Source organism: Daucus carota, chromosome 3 (genome assembly GCF_001625215.2).
Source record: "Daucus carota subsp. sativus chromosome 3, DH1 v3.0, whole genome shotgun sequence".
In the NCBI taxonomy this organism is placed as follows: Eukaryota; Viridiplantae; Streptophyta; class Magnoliopsida; order Apiales; family Apiaceae; genus Daucus; species Daucus carota.
In genome coordinates this window covers 57,607,548-57,628,484 of record NC_030383.2, presented here as the reverse complement: position 1 = coordinate 57,628,484, position 20,937 = coordinate 57,607,548, and the positions used below count along the sequence as shown (strand labels likewise).

Below are 20,937 nucleotides of genomic sequence, written 5' to 3'. Positions count from 1 at the left end.
AGTCTTGACATGATAGATGGTTGATATTAATAAATTAACTATTAATGATGTATGTTTGTTAGTTTTTTTATTATGATATTTGTTTTGTTCATCAGACATGTTTGTTGTTGTAAATTTTTATATGATTTACTTTGCACAGAGGAAAAAATTGTTATTCATGCAATATCTGTTTGCTCCGTTAGAGGGTAGTTATAGACCGCGATTTCACAGATTTAAGTTAGATGTTTTTTGCACAATCAATCCAAAAAAACTGGAGGAAGGTGACAATGTAAGAACATGATTACTTTTAAAAAAAAACAAATAAAATTAAGATTCGTCATACTTTAAATTGTTAATCACGTGTATAAATTTATTTTATTTTTTCACCATGAATTATAGTCCAATTTTGTAATTTTATATATTAGTATCGGTATTACATCAAGATTTTTATAATATAAATTTATTTTATCCTACAAATATTAATTTTGAAACATTAATATACTTTTTATAGATAGCCACAAAATTATTTTATTCTGCAAATATTAATATTGAATCATTAATATAATTTTTATAGGCCGCTGCAACGCGCGATTTCTCAACTAGTTATTTAATATTTAAAAATCAAATATAGGGATAATCATATAATTTTTCATTCCGTTTCCAGATCAAAACCAAACAGATAATACAATTCAGCATCATTCCTTTCCTTTCTCTTCGTTTCCTTTTCTGAATTTCATTCCATTTTCTTTGATTGAACCAAACGGCCCCCAAGTTTCTAAAATAATGATACGAGTCCTTTACACCAAACAACCCATAAAAAATCAAATCAAACTCCCAAGAATCAACAAAAAATCCCAATCACCGCAGCGAAGAATCTTCCATAAAGTCAAACAAAGTCAACGCCTTTTAAAATGAACATATTCCCGGACTTTACTTCGACTACAATCCAGTAAACACAGAAATTCGACCTATACATACAATTCCTCAACCTATACATACAAAACCTCGATTCACGTGCTTTAATGGCGATGGCGGGTTTGTATCGGCGCGTGCTCCCGTCTCCTCCTGCGATTGATTTTTCATCCACAGAAGGCAAAGTGTGTATCTATCTTGTATCTATAGGTGTTAATTAGGGCTTTTTGTAGCTTGATTTTGATTTCAATTGTTTTTGTTGTGGTTTGATTGTTTGTTGAATGTTGAATTGAATTGGTATTGATTTTGTGATGACGTGGATGTTTTTGTGTGATGAGGATTGGTTATGTTTAGGGAGTTTTTTGAGAGGTCTGATGACGTGGAGGTTTTCTGTTTGGAGGATTGGTTATGTTTAGGGAGTTTTTTTTTAGAATTTTGATGATGTGGATTTTTTTTGTGGGGAGGATTGGTTATGTTTGGGGAATTTTTGGAGAGGTTCGATGACGTGGAGGTTTTTTGTTTGCAGGATTGGTTATGTTTAGGGAGTTTTACGAGAATTTGATGACGTAGAAGTTTTTTGTTAGGAGGATTGGTTATGTTTAGGGCTTTCTTCGAGAGTTTTGATGATGTGGATTTTTTTTTGTGGGGAGGATTAATTATGTTTGGGGAGGTTTTGGAGAGGTTCGATGACGTGGAGGTTCTCTTTTAGGAGGATTAGTTATGTTTAGGGAGTTTTTCGAGAGATTTGATGATGTGGATTTTTTGTTAGGAGGATAGGTTGGGTTCAGGGAGTTGTAGTGGTTTTAGGAGGATGATTGTGGAATGTGGTTTCGAGTTAGTGTTTTAGCTGTCGTTTTGTTTGTCAGTTCAAAGATTTGTGTGGTGGTGTACACTGTTATCAAGTCGGCGACTAGTCGACCAGACAGTGACTAGTCGACCAGTCGTTTTATAGAAAAAGTCGAGCAACGACTTTTTTAGTCTGGCAACTATGGGTTTTACCCGACCCGACACTTGGTCCAGCCAAAAACTTCAGAAGTAAGGTTTTTTGGACAACATTTTATGCGCTTTTGTTCTGAAAAGAAGGATAAGGCTTTGGGCGGTTACATTAGGTCCCACTAATAGACTTGTCGTCGGCGTGTAGGCCTTGGTTACCTGTTCCGGCTATGTAATCTTTGTATCATTTTCAACATATCAATATATCCCTTATCTTTATATCATTTCAACTTCACATTATTATTTCCATCATGTCACTAATTTCTGGCTTCACTTTACATGTGAACTAACAATCTGCTACGTTCTGTACATCTCGTTGATACTTATTATCTTTTACTTTTGATAAACTATAAACTGATGTGTGTTCAACTATATTATATTTATTAAATCTAGTAAAAATATGTATATAAATGACTTGTCGACTTTTTACGACTAGTCTGGTGACTTGTCGACTGATTAATTCCTAGGTACCCGGGTGTCGATGCTCGACTTGGCTCCGTAATAACCCTAGTGGTGTATACTAATAGTGTAATGTGGTCTCAAATTTAGGTCTTTGTGTGCTAGTGTTTTTTCTTCTTTGAAGTTGTGGAGTTATATATTTGTTTGCCCGTTCTAAGATTTATATGGCGGCGTTTAGTAATAGCTAGTGGCATTTGGAAGGAATTGAATGAAAATTTGTTAGGCGAATTAAAGGGGTATGAAAGGTTGTACATGTGTAGAATGGAAAATGAGTGTGTTCGAAGTTTATGTGACAAGAATTGGGAAGAAAAGGAGTCTGAAGTAGGAATGAGCTTTTGTGCCCAAATTTGGTGATTTTAGCTGTATTTTTAATTTTTAGAGGGAAAAAAACTTAATTTGTGGAGTGTCCACCAATTTAAATACATTCCATCTAGCCTAACCATCTAGCCAAACAGGCGCAAAGGTTATATGAGGCATGTGCATCTAACAGTCCTCACTTCAATGTTTCTCCCACTATATTCTGTTTTTGTTGTCCCATGTATCCGATTATTGGCATACTGCTAAGCGTGAGAATAATTTTGCATCCTTCTTTTGACTAGAATATTTACTTGTTGATGTTATGTATTGTTTAGGATATAGCTAGGTCTAGTAAATTCGCTTTTATAGTTGAGTTTAGGTACTAATTATGGGATAATTATTCCTTCGATTGAAGAAACTCTTTGTAGAGGCCATTCAAGGTGGGACGATGGTAGGCTTTTTCAAGTTGATCTCATATTTTCAGACACAATCAGAGCCTGCTTATTGTGGTTTGGCCAGCCTTGCCATGGTCTTGAATGCTCTAGCTATTGATCCTGGTAGGAAATGGAAAGGTAAGTTTAATATTTTCCGTGGTGGTTAATGAATGTTTGTTCGATTTTTTTATTAGTCTCGCAACTTATTGAGTACCTGTTTGTGAACATTATGCTGTATGGCTATTCACAGGACCGTGGAGATGGTTTGACGAATCCATGTTGGACTGTTGCGAACCACTGGAAAAGGTTAAAAGTACAGGCATATCCTTTGGTAAGGTTGTGTGTTTAGCTCACTGTGCTGGTGCAAAAGTTAAAGCCTTTCGCTCCAATCATAGTACCATTGATGATTTCCGTAAGTATGTCATGGAATGTTCTGCTTCCGAAGACTGCCATGTTATCTCCTCTTATCATCGAGGAACATTTGAACAGGTAATTTATGTGCTTCGCTTTTTAGCATATTTCGTTGCAAAGAATGGCCTACCCAGAAATATAATTTTCCAGTACAATATTTCAGCAGAAAAAAGTATCTTTCTTGATTGGTTGGTCAGGATTTTTTTTTTTTTTTTCATGTTTAAAGCTATCAATTGTCAATAAGATAATCATTTTACCAAACAGTGTTAAAACAAAATAGGAAGAAAAAAATGATAGGAAGAAGCCTGGTGAGGTCTATTGTGTGAAAGCATTGCTTTGCAGTTACTAAGCTGGTAAACCCGAGATGAAATTCTTGTTTTACTTTAGAAGGTTTCACATATTCTGTTCCGTAGCATGATTGAGATGCATAACAGAAAGCATTATATCACAGATTCTCAATTTGCGGGGATGGCAGGAGTTTTGAAGAGAATCCATAAACTAAACTTGGGAAACACCCTATGTAAATGCTAAACATAATGAAAGATGGGACAAAGAGATTCAAATATGAATAAATAACTGTTATATTCATTGTATTAGACATGTTTAAATTGTTTATTTATATATGATTTTATTGCAGACAGGAGAAGGCCACTTTTCACCTATTGGTGGTTATCATGCTGGAAAAGATATGGCACTAATACTAGATGTTGCACGGTTCAAGTATCCTCCTCACTGGGTACCACTTACTCTACTGTGGGAGGCCATGAATACCTTGGATAAATCAAGTGGACATCATAGAGGGTATTGAATTTTCTATTCATTTCATATTTCACTTGTTATCTGATTTTTTGCTGAGAAGCTAAATCGAAGATTATGTTACACCAGTATATTCTTTTGGGGGTTATTTTATATAATGAGTCCGTGCGATCCTTTACAATTAAGTTTACTATGGACCAGTAAATTGTCAAGTCTCACTTGCCCTTAATTCCTGTATAGATCTATATGTAATCCTATATAGATGGACGGATAGCAAGACAAAATAAACATATAAATAGATAGATTGGCTATGTTCTCAATTTTAAAGCTTTATTTTTTGTTCTTTCCAGGTTCATGTTAATATCTAGGCTTCACAGAGCCCCAGCACTACTTTATACACTGGTATGGTTCAGTTTTTTTTAATGTTATGTTCAACTTGTACTCGGAAATATTTGAGACGCATCATCTGGATAACTGAAACTATTGATTTTGTTTGTTATTTTGCATAAGAAAAGAGCCAGAGATGAATGTAGCCATAGTTTGGGAGAGTTAGGCATGACAATGTTGACTTGGAAATCCAGATAGCAAAGATGAATATAATTTATTTCAGTTGTTTCTACTGCAACTTTTGACAGTACTGCTAGAATGAATTGAAACTTGACTGAATAAGTTAAATTATATATGGCTAGTGTTTCCTCTTTAGTTCTTTTTCCATATCTCTGTGGTTAATATTAGTTCATAGAGTCAAAGCTGGCATGACTTGATTTCTCAGCTCCTAGTTTTGGTCAATTTTCAGAGCTGTAAACATGAGAGTTGGGCCAGTACAGCAAAGTATCTTGTGGAAGATGTTCCTGTACTACTGGGTTTGGGAGATGTAGCAGATGTAAAGAATGTTCTCTCTGTTGTTTTCAAGTCCCTTCCATCAAATTTTGCAGAATTTATCAAGTGGATTGCAGAAGTTCGAAGACAAGAGGATGGTGGTCAAAGCCTAAGCGAAGAAGAGAAAGGAAGGCTTGCTGTGAAGGTCTTTTTTCTTCTCAAATAACCAGAAAAGCACTGCCATCCTTGTTTTTAGTTATTTAGAGTACATTTTGACTTTTGTTACATGTCTTATACAATTTACACTTTACAGTTGTTCAGTTTTTATTTTTGGCAGGAAGAGGTTTTGAAGCAAGTACAAGAGCTTGGTCTTTACAAGCACGTGACAGAATTTCTAAGCTCAAAAAGTTCATGTTGCCAGGGCATGAAATCTTTTAGTAATGAAGAAAGTTTGCCTTCAATTGCAGCAAATATATGTTGCCAAGGAGCAGGTCTGATGGAAGGAAACTGTAGGTCTTCTGTTGCATATTCTTGTGCAGAAACAGGTTTAAAATGCATAAGAGCCAATGGGGACAATTCTGTTACAGTGATTTCTGGCAAGGTCGTTAATGGCAATGATGAGCAGCAGGTGGATGTACTTGTTCCTTCTTCTCAAACAGAGGTCAGCTGCTCTGGTTCTTGTCCGAGCAGTTACAAAGTTCTGTACCCAGCAAGCAATGATGTTTTGACAGCACTTTTACTGGCTTTGCCTCCAGAGACATGGTCCGGTATAAAGAATGAGAAGCTTCTGCAGGAAATACGTCGACTTGTTTCAACAGATAATCTTCCTACTCTGCTTCAAGAAGAGGTAATTTATATCTGTTAATTTGCTATTTCTAGGCTTCTTTTGTTGACAATTAAATAGATATTGCTGGGTATTTATAGCATTTGGTCTCATCTTCATGTTCCCTTCAGACTCGTAAATATTTTTACTAAAATAATGCAACACTTAAAATGAGAATAATATCCGCCCGCATACGAAACAGTGATGCAACTTAAAAACGGAGTCGTCAAGTACTAAACTACTATTTTACTAGAATCTTGAATGGTTTCGCCTTGGAGGATCTTTAGATTTTGCTTAAGTTGTTGCGTTTAATTCAGCTTCCAATAATCTCTCTATTGTTATAATAAAACATAATATTTGTAAGATCACATATTTAATAGTTACTTACTAATTTCTTTAGTTAAATGACATATTTCGGGCTTGCCAAGATATAGTCTTATAGTCAGGTTTAATGAATTCAGATGATGCAAATGCATAATCCTTTCCCTTGTTTAGCTATAGAAATATTTTTAACTTATAATTGTATCATTATGTAATGGCAGGTTTTGCACTTGCGTGGGCAGCTGCTTGTTCTCAAGAGATGCAAAGATAACAAGGTAGAGGAAGAGCTAGGTGCACCCATCTTTTGACATTCATATCTTCTGAATTTTGGATAAGCATTTTTGTTTAAGCAAATATTGCCAACAAACCTAGTTTTCGGATTCTTCATATTCGTAATGTGTCTACAAGCACACTGCAGAAAACCTTTTCGTTACCCTGTTTAGGTCAAATCTCAAGAAAGAGGTGCCACTTGTAGATTGAATTATGCTAGCAAGAAAGCAGTACTTGTCCCTCAAAGATCAACGTGCAGTTTCAAGTTGGATAATGATGTGCTGATCATTCCTGGTAACATGACCTTACCGACGATACGACCTTTACACATTCCTTGGATTGTTAAAAGATTTGTAAAGCCTTCTAAAATTTGTGTTGGCATTAGACATTTGATTGCTCCAGTATCTCCGCTTAATCATCATATAATGTTTAAAAATAGGTTCAACTATATTAGGTAGCATCGAGAAACACAGATGTGTAACTAGGGTTAATCCTTGTTAATCTACCTATTGACTCTTTCATAGTAGAAGTTGTGTTTATAAAGTCATCACGCATTTTGCATTTTGCTGAAAATGCAAAATGTGCTTTTATTTGTTCATAGCGGAAGTTGTGTTTATAGGGATGGCGCTTGCATTTTGCAGAAAGTGTGCTTCTAAAGTAACCATGCATTTTATTTGCTTCGTAATTTATCTCCCTAGTGCTTCGTAATTTATCTCCCTAGTGAGGATACTTGGCTGATTTAGTGGTTATTTTTCTACAAGGGAATGGATCAGATATACAGAATAAGCTTAGTTTTATTTTTTAATGATCCATGCATTTAGAACGTTTGTTTGTTTATTTCTTTAGGTTGACTGAATCATTTGAAAGTCTTGCATATTCGATTTCTGTCATTCTGATTTAAGTAATGACTAGTATAATAGTGTTATCCTTGCCCTGTGATATGGGGAGCCAGCCGCCAGGGGTATTCAAGTAATTACAGGTTTCTGGTGGCCATTATTATCTGCTATCCTGTAGTGTACTTTCTTTGTCCTATCAAATTTTTTACATTAATTTTTGACACGTATTTTGAAAATTTTATAATTTTACTTTTATAATAATTTTTTAAAAACTTTTTTCTCTGAATAAAAGTTTGATTTTTAAAATTTTATTAAAAAAGAAAATTTTTAAAAACGTTATGAAACTATATTTTGTAGAAGTCTTAAAGTATGTGCAAATCATGAACATAAAAACTTGCCGGGAGTAACTCTAAATATTACTCCCTCCGTCCCAATTTATGTGAACTGATTTGATTTTCACGGAGATTAAGAAAAAGGTAGTAAATGTAGTTGAAAAGTAGATAAAGTGGTGGGACCCATCAATATTTTATAATAGATTTAAGATATTGGAGGAAAGTAGTGGGTGTAATAGTGTTTATTTAATAAAAAGAGAGTATAAAATATAGAGATGGTGGGTGTAATAGTGAAAAGTAGTGTTCAAAAATAGTAAATATTGTAAGTTCATTCTTTTTGGGACGTCCCAAAAAGGAAATGAGGTCACATAAAATGGGACGGAGGGGAGTAAGAGATTTGGTTTGACCCGTAAAGGGGTAATCTGCACCTGACATAATATGCCCTCCCTCTGTCCTTTTAGTTTTTCAATAAAATCTTAAAAATATTATTATATAAAATAAAATAATTTATGAAACTAAGTTCATAGAAAATTGAAAATATGTGTTGAGATTTCTGTTTTCTGTTTCGTAAAGAATAGAGAAGTGGGAGTAAATTGTTTGGTATTGGAACTCAAGATGGAAAAAGAGTGTACCAAAATAACTACTCCACGTTTAGTTTACTTCACATCAGTATAATATGCACATACCAAACTTACTTCACATCAATATAATATGCACATACCAAACTATTTAATGTATATATAAATCAATAAATCATCATCTGCTTTCGTGATTCCTAACTTTATTCTAAATGAGATATACGAATATGTTTGGTTTGGTTTATGCCAGTGATTCTTAACTTTATTCTAAATGAGATATACGAATATGTTTGATTTGGTTTATACCCCTAACAATTTTGTTAGATAAATGAAATGAATGGGTGGCTTGCCACCTCCGTGAAAATGAACAGAAATCTTTCCGTTCAATGTATTAACGTTCAGATGGTGCAAAAAAATCATTAGTACTCTGAATGAAAAGCCTAGTTGAGGGATAACAAGTGTTAAAAAAATTGTAGCAAGTGTAGTCAAAAGTCCATAAGAAAGGAAGTGAAAAAGTGACCATCACTTTCAGGACTCGGCAACTTATATTGACGGAATAAAAATAAACTCGACTGGGGTCGGTATTAAATGCAAGGTCAAGGATTGTATTATTAGCTAGATTTTACTTTTGTATAAGTTAGTTTGTGTTCCAATAAATAGTATCATTTTGAAATAAAATTTAAATATAATAAATGAACGATGGATTGGTCATTTTCATATAAAAAAAAGAGATTTATTCCCTTAATCAACACAGATATATTTAAGTATTTTGGTTAGTTATAAAAATATTTTTCTATATTTTCTTATAAATTAAAATTGTAACTATATATTTCACTGTAAAATTTTTAAATTGATAATTTTGGTAAATAAATAAAGTATATATGTTAAAATTTAAAATAATTCATTTTTATATAATATATAAAATTTTAAAAAATTTCATTTGTAAGAGCCATATGATTGAAGTAATATAACGTTGATTTTTTTTATTTTAATTTGTATAATATTCCGCACGCCATTAGAGATATGTAGAACAAGTTGATAAATCCATTTTGACAAATATTAGAAAAGTCCACAAGCAATAATTGGACACAGTTTTGAGTAACTTTGTACATCATGACTCACAAGTCACAACTCACAGTGTCACGAACTCATGACAAACTGGAGCCACCAGTTTTTCATCATAATCTTTTTTAATTGAAATTCTTAGGAAAATATTATTATTGAAATTCAGATATATTTAGTTCATTTGGAAAAATATTTTAGTATTTAGCTATTTAATTAGAATTTAAAATTATCCAACAAAATCTGATAATATTCAATTGAAATTTTAAAATATGTTTGTTGTGAACATTTAATGAATATCATTTTAAATTTTTTTCCCTTTTCAATTAATATTCAATTAATGTCTACCTTATTAGAATTTTTTTCCCTTTTCCTTATCAAAGACCATCAAGAAGTTCAGATAAGATTACAACCACCACAATAAAAACGGATTTATCTTTTCTAAACAAGTCCACTTTTCCACACTACATAAACAAATCCACCTTTTCGATATTTATTCGGCCTCAAATTCTTTCACACAACAACTTCTCACACTCCGATCACTATCACCACCAAATTTCCTACAGGCTGGCCAAGATTTTTTCAATACGATTCTAGCATGTGTTAACGAGTCAACAAAGATGCACTTCGAGAAACAATAAAATACGCAGTCCCGGCGTGCGCAATATAATATAAAGAGCCCCGTCTCGTTGCGTATTGATAGTGAGCTTTAGCTTTTAGACTTGGAGTTTAAAGCAGAAGAAAAAAGCATGGAAGAAAGAAGAGATGGTGGTGTTAATATGTCACATGTTTTGTTAAGAGGAGGAACGAGAAAGATTTATAGCCATGGATTGTCTTTGTCGCAAATCCGAACATTGGCTTCGATCACTGAAGCTTTTGTTCCGAATGATTTGTGTCCTCATTCTGTCTCCACTTCTAAAGTTCCGGCTCCTCAATCCCCCGTCTCGCATGAGGTACTTTTGTCATTCTGCGGAGTATTTGGTTCTCGCGGTTTTTAGATTCTGACGTATCATTTTGTATTTTTGTAATTTATGTTGGTTCTCGTGGTTTTTAGATTCTGATGTATAGTTTTTCTCCTATATTGTAGTTCAACCGAGTATTTGGTTCTCGTAGTTTTCAGATTCTGAAGTACGTTTTGTATGTTTATCTATGTTTTAGTTCCGTCAAATATTTGGTTATCACAATTTTCATGCTCTGACGTAAATATTACCCCCAACAAAGTGAAATAGTAAGAAAAATGAGCATAGTGATGATGTATAAGTATAGTGGAAAAAAGTAGAGGGAGTAGTTGATTTTAAAATTACGACACTGATAATTTTATTCACAAAATGAAGTTTTGAGATTTAAAAAATTTGATAAGACATCTCAGGAAGGAAAGTATAAAGAAATGGTTGGGAGGAAGAGAACGCCTTTTATGAATTTTCGGTGTTTATATAGCTGTTGTTTTTCTTCTTTTTTCTTGCATGCTAGGATGAGTTGTTAATTATGTATATGTTTGTGTATAGATTGCTGAGACAATGAAGACGAGGCTGTTACCAGAAGCAATGATGCTGGTGAAGCTAAGCTTGATGTTGCTTTCGACAAGATTAGGATCGTTGTTACTATGCGGATTCGTGTGTTTGGATTGGAATTGGCCATTCATACACAAGTTCTCAGAATTATCATTGAAGAAAAGAGAGGAGGTTCTCTTCAAATGGTCATCTGGAACTAATAAAGTGATGCCATTGAGATTGGTGTTTGCCTTGTTTAAGGCCTATTGCTGCTACACGGCCTTCTCTTGGGTAATTATTTCTTAACCTCCCTCTTCTTGATTTTATGATACGAATATCGATATTTTATGCAGTTTGAGTTTATGATGAAAATATGGAAATTTATGAATACAGGTTCAGATGACAAAACAAAATACAAATTAATCCAAGATAATATAAAAAAGTCGAATACAAAAAATAGATTAATTACTCTTATTATCAGGGAGGAACCAGAGCTTCCAGCTCAAGCTAAACTTTAAAAGTGGAGAATTTTTTTGAGCCATAAATTTTAGTAAAAAATCAGTATAATTTTCCCTAACTATCCAAAACTTGACAGTTATTCTTTTAGTATCAGCTATTTGTGAATCTTGGTTCCGCGGCTTATCATTAACCTTGGCTGGCAACTGCAAGTGATTTTAGACGTATAGGCTACTATATGAAAAAACCAACTTGCAAAAAGCTTATAGCCACATGAGATATACTAGTTGAAAAGCAAGCTTTGTTGTGACCGTCCCACGTTGTGAATATAAGGAAGTATTCGTCTTCTTTGGCTGACTCCGTATAATATAGCTTGTGGGGTTCATTAAGGGAGAAGGGAAGGAAATTCGTTAGGTTGTCTTATACTTGTTCTCCGTGAATCACATTGCTAAAGAGTCTGACCAAACACATTTAGGACAATACTACAGATTTTTACCACTTTGTCTAAAAAACCTGTAGGCAACGTAACTAACTGTGTACGAACTTTTCTCCTCAGGGACTAGTTTAACTAACATGATGGCAGTACTCTGCTACATGCTTATTTTAGGGGTGTCATTTTCGGGTTTTGGATTTTAAGTCATCTTCAGATCCGTAAACATGTCAATATTAAAATCACTTCTAATTGAAGGGTAAAGAAATTATAGGTCATTTTTGAATTGACGGGTCTCTTTTTGGGTTTTTGTCTCAGTGAAATAAGTTGTAAACGAGATTCATGTTTCGGGTCGTGTCTAATTTTGCGGCTTCACGTCTAACTATTTCTTGAGTCACAGGGTTTTTATATTAAATTTGAATAATGTTGAACTTTTTTTAAACTAGAGACCTTAATTTGTTGCAGACTGATGAAAATTCTAGAAATCAAGCATGTGAAACAATTGGGTATCATGTAGACAATGAGGAAATACCAACCAAATCCCAGAAGGAGAGGCCTCTTGAAAATGGTATCATAGAAACTAAGGATTGTAATGACATAAGTTTCAAGAAGTCTCTTATCCAAAAAGGCCTAGAAGTGACAGAAGACGAGACAGCGTTTCAGATCAAATGTGATGTTGTCATTGTTGGTTCTGGTTGTGGAGGCGCAGTTGCAGCGGCTCATCTTGCAAGTTCTGGCCAAAAAGTAGTTGTTCTTGAGAAAGGCAACTATTTTGTGGCTCAAGACTATTCTCAAATTGAAGGGCCATCAAATAACGAGTTATTTGAAGGGGGAGGCATGTTAGGATCAGATAATGGGAGAGTTATGATCAAAGCAGGATCAACTGTTGGAGGGGGGACAGCTGTGAATTGGAGTGCAACACTTAGAACACCAGATGATGTGCTTAAGGAGTGGTCCGAGGAGAAGAAGCTTCCGTTTTTTGGCAGCTCTCAGTATCAAGAAGCAATGGATGCGGTGAGTAAGAGACTTGGTGTGACATATGGTTGTCCAAATGAGGGGTTCTCCAATTCAGTGATACGGAAAGGGTGTGAAAAACTTGGGTTGAAAGTTGAGCGGATTCCTAGGAATTCACCGGAAGATCATTATTGTGGTTTGTGTTCTTTTGGTTGTAAGAAAGGTGACAAGAGAGGGGCTGATACTACGTGGCTTGTTGATGCTGTTCAAAAGGAGGCAGTTATTTTAACAGGGGTAAAAGCCGAGAAATTTATATTGGGGGATAAGCAGACTAAAAAGAGATGCTTTGGAGTTGTGGCCAATGCTGTGAGCAACAATATAACCAAGAAGCTGCAAATTGAGGCTCGTGTTACTGTTTCTTCTTGTGGTGCTCTTTCGACACCACCACTGATGATTTCGAGTGGACTAAAGAACAAAAACATTGGTAGAAATCTTCATCTGCATCCTGTTATATTTGCATGGGGTCATTTTCCAGAGCAAAGTTCTAGTATTCAAGGCAAGAGTTACACAGGAGGGATTCTTACTACACTTCACAAGGTGGAGTCCGAGAACTCCAACGGTGGATCTGTGGTTGAAGCCGCTACAATGGGACCTGCCACATATGCGGCATTGTTTCCTTGGACTTCAGGGAACGACATGAAGAATAACATGGAAAAATACACAAGAACAGCCGTATTATTCAGTTTAGTTAGAGATCAAAGTTCAGGGGAAGTGAAATCAGAAGGCAGAGTTTCGTATGATATTAATAAGCACGACGAAGAAAATCTTAAACACGGCCTAAGACGAGTCTTGAGTATCATGATTGAAGCAGGAGCTGTTGAAGTAGGCACTTTTCGCAATGATGGACAAAGAATGAAATGTGGAGGGATCAAGAGAGAAGATGTGGAGGAGTTCTTGGATGGCGTGGCAGCAGTTGGAGGGCCAAAGTCGAATGAGGATCATTGGACTGTGTATGCATCTGCACATCAGATGGGGAGTTGCAAAATGGGTTCTAGCGAGGAAGCTGGCGCAGTTGATGAGAATGGGGAGAGTTGGGAAGCAAAGGGCTTATTCGTTATTGATGGAAGTATATTGCCAAGTGCAGTTGGAGTCAATCCTATGCTTACTATCTATTCAACTGCTTATTGCATCTCGAAGAAGCTAGCAGAGTCGTTAAAGAAAGGAAACTTTTAGATAGATGATTTGTATTAGGCGATGTTTTCATAAAATAAACAGTAGCAAGGTGATATAGATCATGGATGGATTTTATCATTAATGCAATGAGACCTGCAATTTGTCTTTTATATCTTCAATGTTGAAAAGGGTATTTATTATTCTTGTATAGAATGGTACATATTTAGCAGAAGAAATAAAGGTCATGCTCCGTTTAGTCGAAACGACTAGAATGATACCATTGCAGTTAATGTCCAGGTAAGAAGTTGTTGAAGTGAGCAATTGTTCCAGAGAGTCCTAGACCGGAAATGTGGAGCTCTGAAACAATATAACAAGAAGTGAATTGAATTGAAAATTTGAAACCGTGAGGCCTGCAGTAAATATAACAAGGAGTTTGTTTCAGTTATATAAACTAATGACGTGAAAGATACAACACAATAAAAGAAACAAGAATGAGTTGGACATTTTTTCTGTCATTGGACTGTGTATGCATCTGCACATCAAATGAGGAGTTGCAAAATGGGCTCTATTGAGGAAGCTGGTGCACTTGATGAGGATGGGGAAAGTTCAGAAACAAAAGGCTTATCGATTATTGATATGAGTGTGCTGTCGAGTGAGTGCAGTGGGAGTTGATCCTGTGCTTACTATCTCGAAGAAGTGAATGAAATTTGAAATTTGATATCAATGCTCTTCATGTATTTTTTGATTAACTTTTGCGCACCTATTCCGATTAATATCACAAATTGTATAGGGTTCAAAGTTGTGAACAATATCATGTTACATTTTTAAGACTACTAACTGAGAGACTCGATATTTTTTTTTAAGTGGGAGTAACTATCAGCTCCATTACAATAATGAGCAATGCATTCTTCTTAATTAAAATTTTAGGATTAAAAATAGAAAGATTGAGATACAACCTTTTTTTAAATACTCCATTACAACAATAAAAAATGCATTCTTCTTAATTATATCTATCGACCAACTTTTGTTGAACTCTCTCAATGAATATCACAAACCGTAAAGGCTTAAAAGTTGTGAAAACAAGATATCCCGTGGACAATCCGCATACCAATCCACTTCCATAACCTATTAGGATCATTTGCCAATCAAACCAACCAACACCAACAGTATCAACTTCCTCTGCTGGCAACTCATCATCTTTGCATTGTTTTGTCAAAGGGCCTCCACACAAATCCAAGTTACCCAGAAATGAATCATTACTGAATGTGTCAAATTGGCCTCCATGTGGAATAGCTCCAGAAAGATGGTTTTCTGAAAGGTTCAAGGTTGAAAGAAATGTCAGGCCAGTCAGTTGCCATGAAATGTTGCCGGCCAATTGGTTTGAAGACAAATCTAAAGATTCAAGTGTGCTCATATTTTTCAGAGATGGTATATGGCCTGTAAAGCTGTTGTGTGAAAGGTTGAGCAGCCTGAGTGATTTAAGTTCTCCGATGATTTGTGGAACTCTACCATCAAACTTGTTGCTGGATAGATCTATACTTGTATAGATATTGAGAATTCTTTTCACTTCAAACTCCATTCCTTTGATGATCAACGAAACAGAAGCTTCATAATATGATCTTTGTCTTCTATCCGTTGTATTCAAACCAATGTTTTGATCTGAATTTCCCATGAGTTTGAAATTATCAAAAAAATTGATTGGTAGATTGCCATTGAATTGATTGTGGGAGAGATCCATAATGCGCAGTTTGGAGAATGGATGTTCCATCTTCTTAAATTTCAAGTTACCCTGAAATCTATTTGATCGCAAGACAAGAATTTGCAGCTCTGGAAGAGCCACCATCCATGATGGAAATGAGTCCTTCATTTTGTTGTTTCCAAAATCTAGAATTTGTAACTGCTTACAATTGGCCAAGGCTGAGGGTATTGATCCTTGAAAGTGATTGTTGTTGATGTTGAAAGTAGTCAATTTACATGAGTTTGCGGTGATTTGTGGTATTGTCCCTTGAAGTTGATTATCATGAAGATCAAGTATATTAAGATTAATGCTCGTATTTGTGAACAAACAGTGTGGAAGTGAACCGCCTAACATGTTACTTGACAAATCAAGAATCACAATGTTCGTTGTACAAAATGTCGGCAGCGTCCCTTTGAATTGATTCTTGCTGAGTTTGACTATTTGTAAATTCGAGCTAAGATTTCCTAGACAGCTGGGAATTGAACCATTTAATTCATTACTTGATAAATCAAGAATCCAAAGAGATGTCGCTTTGCAAAGTGTTGGGGGAATTTCTCCTGTCAATATCATTAAAAAAAGATCGGATAAACTTATTATTCTATGATTCCATCTTATATTCCTTTTTTCACAATAATATTTTTGTTACTTATTTTAAAAATATTTTTTTGACAACTTTTAAATTATAAAATAAATAATTACGTGTTACAAATTAAAATTGATCAACATAGCACCTTGTATTTTTATATTTAAAATAATAAAAATATCAATGTTTCCTTGTATTACAAGTTGTTTGATAAAATATAACTAACATTATATTTTTGTTTTTTCTTTTCATATATATATATATATGTGTGTGTGTGTGTGTGTGTGTTCTATGAGAATTAAATTTGAAAGAAATATAGACCTTGTTTGATTGCTCGTAACTGATTATGTAATTATAATTTGCATATAACATTACATGAGTTATGTTATTTGATTATAGAACTTTGAGAGAATAATTATAGTTGCGAGATGTGCAAAATTACACATGAGTTAATTATTTTTAATTTATTTTTTATATATTTCCAATTAATTGTTTTATCTTCATTAGTCATGATTTATTTCTTTTTCATGATTAACTAAAAAGTTTTTGTTTTGGTGTAATACCTAATTCTTGAAATTCAATCGCGTCTTTTATTTTAATTAGTTAGTTTAACTAAAATTTGAAAAGTTAGTTTATTGAAATAAATATTTAAATTTTGAATAAAAAATTTATATGAATTTTTTTTATTTTTATAACATTATATATACATAAATTTATTTGTCATTAAAATATTTGATAATGACAATATAGTTTCAAACGATAATGATATATATTTATATTTTTTTAGTTTATATATATAAATTTGAAAATAATCTTTTTTAGTTTAGTAGAGTATTCGAAAAATTATTCATTAATCTCAATTAATCAGTGATTAATATCTAGTAATGAACTAATTATATCATGTTGTTGACACCAATCGATTAAGTCTCGTTCAAATTTCTTATGACATTGATAGTAGCTTATAATATATAATAAATAGAACATTTAAATATATCAATTTTAAATTTACTATTTGTCATATTATAATGATTTACAATTTTTTTATTTTATTATTACCTATATACAAATATTATTTTCAATATAAATGAATTTTTTAAAAACTGTTGGATTTTTAGAAAAAATTTAAAAATGTGCTTTTAATAATGGTGAAAATCTGGTTGAAAAACCCATAAACAAGCAGGGGGGGTATTAAGATTTATTCCCGCTCGTCCATTAAATATATAGGACGTTCGACTTTTTACGCGTATCTTTAGGAGGTTTGACCATATGGCAAATATTAATATTTTTGTATTTTTTTTCGATTAAAAATATAACATAAATATTTTTATTCAGAATTTTTCTTTTTAAAATTATCAAATTTAAATATGTGGTTAAACCTTCTAAACATATGCATAAAAAATCAAACGAAGTCAGGAAAAGTCAGGACCAGAGAGAGTAAATTATGAGAAAAACATACAATAATAGTAAATAATTTATGTAAATATAAATGTATATGAAAATAATAATAAAAGAATGCAAATGGATTTAAAAGGTCGTAAAACTTACCGGAAAAGTTATTCCGAGCTAAAGCCATGTAAAACAAGTTTGGGCGCCCAAAGTCAGGAGGAATGCTGCCAGAAAACCTATTGGAAGAAAGGCCAAGTTTCAATATAGTTAAGTGATAAACCGAATCATGCAGCTCTCCGGTCAATTGGTTATTGTCGAGAAGAAGACTGAGGAGCAGTGTTAAGTTCCCAATCTCAGGTGGAATGATTCCATTCAATTGGTTGTTGCTGAGATCAAGATATGTGAGATTTATCAAGCGTCCAATCTCAGGTGGAATAGTTCCATTCAATTGGTTGTTGTAGAGATGAAGAGAATAAAGCAGTGTTAAGTTCCCAATCTCAGGTGGAATAGTTCCACTTAGATTATTGAACTCCAGATATAAGATTTCCAATTTGGCCAGGTCCCCGATTGTTGCTGGAATTGAACCTTCTAGATGGTTTCCTAACAAGAATAATCCCTGAAGCTTATTCAACTTCCCTATCTCTCTTGGAATTGTTCCTTTAAGATGGTTTTTACTCAGATCGAGGAATGTAAGATTTGTCAACATACCAATTTCAGAAGGAATATTACCACTCAAGGTATTGTACGAGATATCTAGTGAAGTTAACTCAGTCCATTTATTCAAGAGATGAGGGGAGAGCTCACCAGAAAGATTATTGCCACCTAGGTATAGTCTAGAAATCCTGGTTAAATTCGAAAAGGAGTAAGGCAGAGGCCCAGTAAGAAAATTATTATATAGAGACAAGACACTGAGCTTGGTACACAACCCAAGCTCAGGAGGAATACTAGAGTTCAAATAGTTAAAACTGAGATCAAGTTGTTGAAGCTCCGTGAGTTGACCTATGGAGGAAGGAATATTCCCTGCAAAGGAATCATTAAACAAATTAACAACTTTAAGTAGTATATGGTGAGAGAATATATATACGACTTTATTTTAATTACGACTCTGTGGATGACCTGTACTAAAGGAAATGCAACTCTGATTTCTTGTAATATATTGTAACTTCTGGACATGACTAATTTAGTAAGGAATATTGTTACCATGAAGATTGTTGTTGTTGAGATCCAAGTACTGAAGTTGTGTTGCATTTCCAATATCTACTGGTATACTGCCTGATAAGTAGTTGTCGCTCATGTTTAAATAAGTGAGACTTGGAAATGAGGAGAAGTTGACGTGAGCCAGTGTTCCACTCAGTCTCTGACCGGAAATGTCGAGCTCCGAAACCATTCCTGCAGGATTGCAGGTAATGCCAGTCCAATTACAAAGGTTACTGAGATTGTTTAAAGACCAAGAATGGAGTGAAGAAGAGTTGAATAAAGTGTCCTTCCATTTGACAAGGGCTTCTCCTTCGGTGGTTGGTGATGAAGTTATATAGAGTGGAAGTATAGAAATGAAAACAAGGAATAGTACAAGAACAAGAGGCTTGTTGAATATTGCCATGCTTGTTTACTCTGTTTCTATATTTTGTTGAGAATCTAGTATCACATATAATGGGATATATATAGCATTAGTATATCTGTAATTTCTTGGGGTCTGGAGATGGAGTAAATGTATAATGTAATTTTAGTCCTCGCATGCATGTGATATTCACTTGATTACAATCACTTCTAATTTCCTGGAAAATCCGATGTACAAAAGCGAGATTTATCATTCAGACTTTCCTTTATGTCCGCTTTTAGTGTCAAGTCGACGTAATTAACGCGTATAGAAGCAGACACATAATTGTATGCATGAACGATGGCTAGCTCGGTTTTGTCATGCAAAAATAATTGCTAAAGGGCCCGCTACACTAGCCTGACATCACATAATTAAAACAGCAAGAGGTAGTCATTGGTTCATGCAAATAATTTGAATATTTTTTCCATCCCATCTATTTCTATAAAATTTTCATTTTGGGATGTCTTACTTACTGCATGTTTCCACTACTTCATGCTTCTTTTTCTAAAAAGTCCGCTTCTATTTTTCTTGACTCGTTTGTATAAAAAGGCAGAAGTACTTATAAAAAGTTAAAAATGTTATTTTCTTCTCCAAACAGTTTAATCAGTATTAATTTTTTTTTTTGAAAGAATCAGTATTAATTTTATTTATCATTTCTAATCCACTTCTTTATTTTAAAGCAGAACCACTTTTTTAAAATTATCCAAACTGCCCATTAATTATATACATTCCAAAAATAGTAGTAAAAGTTTATAATATAAAATTTTAACTATATCCACTACTTTCTTGCATTACATCCACTTTATATATTAAATATTAGTTGTTCCGACCATTTTACTCGCACTACACCCACTTTATACATTAAATATTAATTGGTCCCATTACTTTACAGCTCCCCGGAACGGAGGGAGTAATACTTTATATGTTTTGGAATCGTAAAAATCGATAATTTTGATATGTTAACAATCAATAGATATTTTCGATTAATGATTTGGAGAATCGGATATATTATAAATCGTAGTAACATTTAATCTATTATTTTAATTCCTGTGTTAATTATTAGTCCATTATTATTTTTACTTTTTAGAATTATAATTACAAATACAAAAAGCTTATGAAGATACAATCAAAAAAATAGATATAATACAATAGATATAATAATTCTAATATAAAACACATTCATAAATATAATATAATAGTAATTCACGTGACATACGTACAACCATGCCATACGAATACATATCAACAAAAAACATTAGGAAAAAGATGTGAAGATACCGTAATAAGAGTTAATATTATATATAAAACCATCTCGTGCATACAAATAATATACAAATAAACCAAAAATAATATACCCTAGAAGTTTCAACATCCACTGCCAGATCAAAATCTTCGAAAAATAAACCGATCAACATCTTAAACATAAATCACCCCACATCAGGCTCGCCAGCTTTCCTTCTCATCTCTATACAAATCATTATATAAAATTTTATTAATATCAAAATATGAATATGTCAGAGATAAAAAACAGGGACACAATAGTTCATGAAGAATATGTCAACGATATATAAGATGATAAAAGATAAGGCATGACCAAAGAACTAGACAAGAGTTTAATACTGCACAAGTAGTTCGGACTTAAAAATAATATTATTTGAGGAATTAAAGACGAGCACACGATTTCATGAAAAATATTTCAAAATATACATAAAAGAATAACAAAGAGCTGATGATAATAAATGATGTTGCTAACAGTATAACAATGCTACTAAATAAACACGAAGACAAAAGTCAAAATTAAGAGGTGGCCTAAAGGAACATACAAGAGGTTAGTACTGCACAAATAGT

General features: G+C 33.6%; 3 protein-coding genes across 3 annotated transcripts; 2 read left to right on the top strand and 1 right to left on the bottom strand.

The window, feature by feature from the left end:
- The first annotated feature begins 779 nt into the window (after window positions 1-779).
- LOC108210641 (glutathione gamma-glutamylcysteinyltransferase 1) lies at window positions 780-7,072 on the top strand. The gene is made up of 9 exons (XM_017382015.2): window positions 780-1,076; window positions 3,056-3,212; window positions 3,325-3,563; window positions 4,123-4,286; window positions 4,592-4,643; window positions 5,038-5,265; window positions 5,398-5,907; window positions 6,426-6,479; window positions 6,648-7,072. Exons 1-9 carry the CDS (start codon window positions 1,002-1,004, stop codon window positions 6,930-6,932), a joined length of 1,764 nt encoding a protein of 587 aa, XP_017237504.1. The 5' UTR covers window positions 780-1,001; the 3' UTR covers window positions 6,933-7,072.
- A 2,715-nt stretch (window positions 7,073-9,787) lies between these two features.
- LOC108214991 (long-chain-alcohol oxidase FAO2) lies at window positions 9,788-13,955 on the top strand. The gene is made up of 3 exons (XM_017387282.2): window positions 9,788-10,235; window positions 10,788-11,063; window positions 12,124-13,955. Exons 1-3 carry the CDS (start codon window positions 10,032-10,034, stop codon window positions 13,843-13,845), a joined length of 2,202 nt encoding a protein of 733 aa, XP_017242771.1. The 5' UTR covers window positions 9,788-10,031; the 3' UTR covers window positions 13,846-13,955.
- Window positions 13,956-14,700: 745 nt separating this feature from the next.
- LOC108214661 (probable leucine-rich repeat receptor-like protein kinase At1g35710) lies at window positions 14,701-19,092 on the bottom strand. The gene is made up of 3 exons (XM_017386788.2): window positions 18,693-19,092; window positions 17,652-18,512; window positions 14,701-16,080 (listed from the first exon to the last, which is right to left on the bottom strand). Exons 1-3 carry the CDS (start codon window positions 19,090-19,092, stop codon window positions 14,786-14,788), a joined length of 2,556 nt encoding a protein of 851 aa, XP_017242277.1. The 3' UTR covers window positions 14,701-14,785.
- Between the last annotated feature and the right edge of the window lie 1,845 nt (window positions 19,093-20,937).